Source organism: Sinocyclocheilus anshuiensis, unplaced genomic scaffold (genome assembly GCF_001515605.1).
Source record: "Sinocyclocheilus anshuiensis isolate Anshui unplaced genomic scaffold, SAMN03320099.WGS_v1.1 scaffold419, whole genome shotgun sequence".
Taxonomy (NCBI): Eukaryota; Metazoa; Chordata; class Actinopteri; order Cypriniformes; family Cyprinidae; genus Sinocyclocheilus; species Sinocyclocheilus anshuiensis.
In genome coordinates this window covers 2,004,552-2,009,109 of record NW_015548228.1, presented here as the reverse complement: position 1 = coordinate 2,009,109, position 4,558 = coordinate 2,004,552, and the positions used below count along the sequence as shown (strand labels likewise).

At 44.2% G+C, this 4,558-nt stretch overlaps 1 protein-coding gene across 9 annotated transcripts in view; it reads left to right on the top strand.

The window, feature by feature from the left end:
- LOC107654534 (rho GTPase-activating protein 23-like) overlaps positions 1-2,249 on the top strand; it is an 83,681-nt gene extending 81,432 nt beyond the window's left edge. For all 9 annotated transcript variants that reach the window (XM_016441651.1, XM_016441649.1, XM_016441652.1 and 6 more), the window contains 2 exons: positions 320-351; positions 627-2,249. In XM_016441651.1, coding sequence (XP_016297137.1) covers positions 320-351; positions 627-2,021 — 1,427 coding nt within the window. In that variant the 3' untranslated portion in view covers positions 2,022-2,249. The remainder of the gene's footprint in view (positions 1-319; positions 352-626) is intronic.
- Positions 2,250-4,558: the final 2,309 nt, after the last annotated feature.

Here is a 4,558-nt window from a genome sequence, read left to right as displayed (position 1 = left end):
GAGGTAAAAAACGATATAAATACTGTTCAGTTTCTTGCACAGACTAATCGTTTTGTGTCTTTACACATCAGTGAATCGTCACGAGCATTTGTTTGTGTTCTACTGAAGAAACAAAGTAACCCACATCTTGGATGCCCTGGGGGTAAGCAGATAAACATCAAACTTTCATTAAATTAACTTACTGACAATCACTAGGTTGATCCTCCACTGTGCCTCTCATTAATACAGCATATATTTAACATGGTGCCAAAATATTTGTTAATTTCACTAACTTCCTCTTAAAATCTCTCTCCCTATCTCTCCGTTTTTAACTGGCCAGACTCAACCAACAGTGATTCTGCAAAATCTAAGGTCAGTATTGACCAAAAACTATTTAATATGTTTGTTGTGTTTTAAAGGTTGATGAGAATACTGTAGGTATTTGGTTGCTTATTTTTACTAGTAATGAAATAAGTATAGTTATTGTTTTATTTCGCTCTCTTGATTTTTTATTAATTGTGAAATTGTTTATTTTTTTATTTATATTGTAATTCTAATGGTTTCTTTCATTTTTATTTAATATAAATACATATTTTTATCTTATTTAACACATATATAATAATACATTTTACATATTTGATACTTAGGGGTCATGGGGATCAAAACGTGACTTTACTGCCAAGGATATCCTGACGTTATCGATTATGTCGGCTGTGACACACAAACGCCGGAAGCGGCATAACAGCCGTCTCTTCGGGAGCAGCACAGACGACGATTCCGAGCACGAACCCGTTAAATCCTGCATCTCCGAAAAAGACGACTTGCAAGAGATGGGGCATGTTGCATCCTTCTGCGCCCCTCGAGCGGAGGGAGAAGAGGATGAAGAAGAAGAGGAGGAAGATGAGGAAGAGGAGGAGGAGTGTGAGAGACAGAATGCACAGGAGCAGAAGGAAGAAGTAGTTCCCAGCATTTCCTCCACAGAGGAAGCGGCCCCAGCGGTGCTGCTGAACGAGGAGGAAGAGCAAAGGTGTGAAGTGAAAGGTCGCAGCTGGCGAGGAGATGATGCACGGTCTATTGTGTCAGGCTACTCTACTCTGTCCACTCTGGGGCGGAGCTTAGCATCAGAGGGGCGGGGTGAAGATGCAGATGACGAGCATAGCGAACTGGTGAGTGAAACCGATAACGAAAGTGGATTCGCTTCGCGCTCCCTCACCCAAGAGAGGCCGGAAAAACCAAGCCGTTCAAGCCTGAACTCACACACCTCAGCCGAACCAACCGCACCGCGCAGTTTCCTCTATGCCCAATGCAAATCTCAGACGCCTCATGCTGCCTCTGGCTCCACCCTCGCTCCGCCTACTCCTTCCCTCACAACCAGTCCTGAATATAGCGCAGCACGTTCATCTACTCCTTCAACCTCCTCTTACTCATCATCCGCCTCCCAGCGCCTCCACAGCCGCCACTCTTTTAACTCCCACCGCCTCATACAGTGCGACACCCTTGCGCGGCGTCGGCTCAAGGCAGATAAATCCAAAGCGCCCTCAGTGGACCTTTCCGAACTGTCCAGCTCCTCCACCATGGAGGGAGAACGGCGGTCAGGTGCGAATCAAATCCCTGATTCCTCTTCGTCTCCTTCCCCCAAAGCCAAATCCTCCTCTAAAGGGGTTAACGTGCGAAACGAGTGCACGCCAACATCCGGTCTAGGAAGTAAGAGCTGCTCGTTGTCCACTGGGCAGGGTTCCCTGGCGGATCAGGTCCGGGCTCGTCTGATGGGCTCGGCGGATGATCTGCGCAGCGTCGGCCTGAGGAAGCAGCTCTCGCCAGAGACGCGCCGAAAGAGACGTGCGTGGAGAAGGCACACCGTGGTGGTCTCCCCTACGGACTGTTCAGGCAAAAAACCACCGGCGCCACCCCCCAAACCGCTAGCTTCACCCTCCCCTGTTGAAAAGCAGGACGTTGGAGAGTCCCACCCAGAGTGCTCAGAGACTGAAGCCCCTACTGCACGGCGGGCCCTGCCTACCTCACGCTTTCATGATTTCTTGTAGCAGTGATGGTGTGTACATTTGGGTTGTGTTGTAGCTGCGTCCTCAGTCTATTCACACTGCTCACACTGACAGCGATTACGTGGTTGCCAAGTACTGTTGAGCGCTAGGCGTTCATACTCACTGTAGTCAAAGAATATAGAATAACCGAGACGTGTCACTCGTGTAGTTTTGAATGGGGAAAAATGCAACGCTCAATATGGCCGCTCTATCGAACAAAGCCCCGCCTTCTGAGTAAAAGAGCCAATTGCAAATCGGTAAAGTCAGCGCGTCACTGCAGCTGCCGTTAGAAGTCCCGATTGCTATAGAAACAGTCAGCGTTCTGAGACGTGCTCTTAGGACTGCGCATGCGCACTGGCCGGTCTAGTCTGAAAAATAAGCTTTTTTTTTATACACAAATAAACAACATATATGATACAGTTGCTGTCAGATTTCATTGGTGATTTCAGATATGAAATTTAATCGTAAGCTTAGCGAACAGTTTTTGAGAATTTGATGTTTCCCCATTCAAAGATATAGGAGCTGCACTTGCGTGCCCGAGAGCCATTTCAAAGATGGCCGCCGAGTGACATGACTTGCCTTAAAGGGACTTTGCTGTAGTGTCAACTGTGTCTAGTAGCGGGTGATGTGAGCACCATTGTGCACCATTCAGAATTGGATCGCGAATGATTTTAAATTCTAGTTCAGTTTTGGATTTTGAACAGAATTTAAATTGAGGTAGCAAATTTTTAAAATTGAATTTACTTAAGTGGAATTAAAATGAACTGAAATTCAAATAAAACTGCAACATGGGCATTTTCATACCTGTAGAGTGTTTGCTTTGTTCCGGAACAGGGATTTAAATTGTTATAATAGCCCCTTTCACACATGCAGACTTTACTGGTAAATTACTGGTAGGTTACCATTAAGAAATCATGTGTGAACAGGATCTTTTCAAAAATACCGGTAAATTCTTTCCGGCAATTTACCGGTATGAGAAGTTGTAGCATTACCAGTAAATTGCCGCAATGATGCTATGTGTGAACGCAGAATGAAGATTATCGGTATGAGCATGTACGAGTTCAGAATACGCTGATGTAAGACGTCTACTCCGGGCCAATCCAGAGCCTCTGAACTTCCACAAAAAAATTACTCCATTTACTCCAAACTGTGTAGTTCGATTTGAAGTCATGTAATGCATTGTCTCTGGGCCAAAAGCGCTGCATGAATGTGAACGTTTGACACAAAAATGAAAACATCAACAAAAACACTGACCGCGTATACCCCTCCATGTTTACAAACACAACACCGGGAGGCGCAGCCATCAAGAGGTCATTTGGTTAATGATGTCACAGAGTTTACCGGTAATTTGACACCGATGTGTGAATGGTGCTTTACCGGTAAAAAGATGGAACGTCGTTGCCTGTGTGAACAGAGCATTTTTACAGCAATTTACTGGTAGTACTGTGTGAACGGGGCTAATGTTGCACTTTCTCCTTGGTTCGGTTTGCTTTCACAAGGTAACATTTCACTTACTAAAATGTGTTTATGCAAGTCACATGTGCGTAAAACTGTCCTTTCATTGGTCAGAGTGAACTTGTTCATGTTCCAGGATTCCGCTCATCATGTCATCCATCAAAATGGATTGTTACACACACTCATGTGTATATCAAAGCTTCATTGAGGCGGCATTCTTGCAATACACCTGTTTCGGAGAAGAGCAATAACATTTTAAAATGAAGAGATGCTCTTTGGTTTTCAACTGTCTTAAAACCAGTTAAACTCTGCGGACCCGGATACGGGTCCAAAATGACGTTAAAAATGTTTATGCTTCATTTACATAGCCTTCCTTATATGGTATCAGCCCATATATGGGTTCATTTGAATGCTTGGAGTGTCTTCTTTACAAATAATACCATTCCTTTTGGTTTTTATATTCATAAAGCAGTAAAATTAAGCTTAGAAATTTATTCGTCCCACACACGAATTTCCGCCTAACCATTGCGAATAATTTTTACGAAGAATGTGTATTTTATATATTTTTCACAAAAAAGTCAAGTCATATATCACAAGAAAGCTCTCATTCTCAGGAATTTGACGATGTAGATTATTTAATTGTGTGACAATCACAGATCGAATTATCTTCGATAGAACCGCGATGTAAAATTTGGTCACCTCTGAGCGAATTTACATTTATACTCGTAGCACTGCTTCAGTCAGCCGCAAACAGCCACAAATATCTATATACTCTATATTATCTTTTAGATTAGGATCTCTTCTTTCAAACAAGACCATTTCCACGTTTCTGCGTGCTTCCATCGGTGAGATATATAGCGTTTTGTCCAGGTAGCGAAATAGACGCTCGTCTGGAAATAGGCGCTCGTCATATCCAAAGCGCGCACAGCCAGCGCGTCTGATGTTATACAGATCTGTGGTCGCTTGTGGACTGCAATTGGCCAGATTACAGCCTGTCAGCTCGGCAGCCATTTCAGAGCCATGAAATTTGACACCTCTGCGTCACTAGCGGGGCAGAGGGGGGTCTTGCATCCGGGACTGTAACT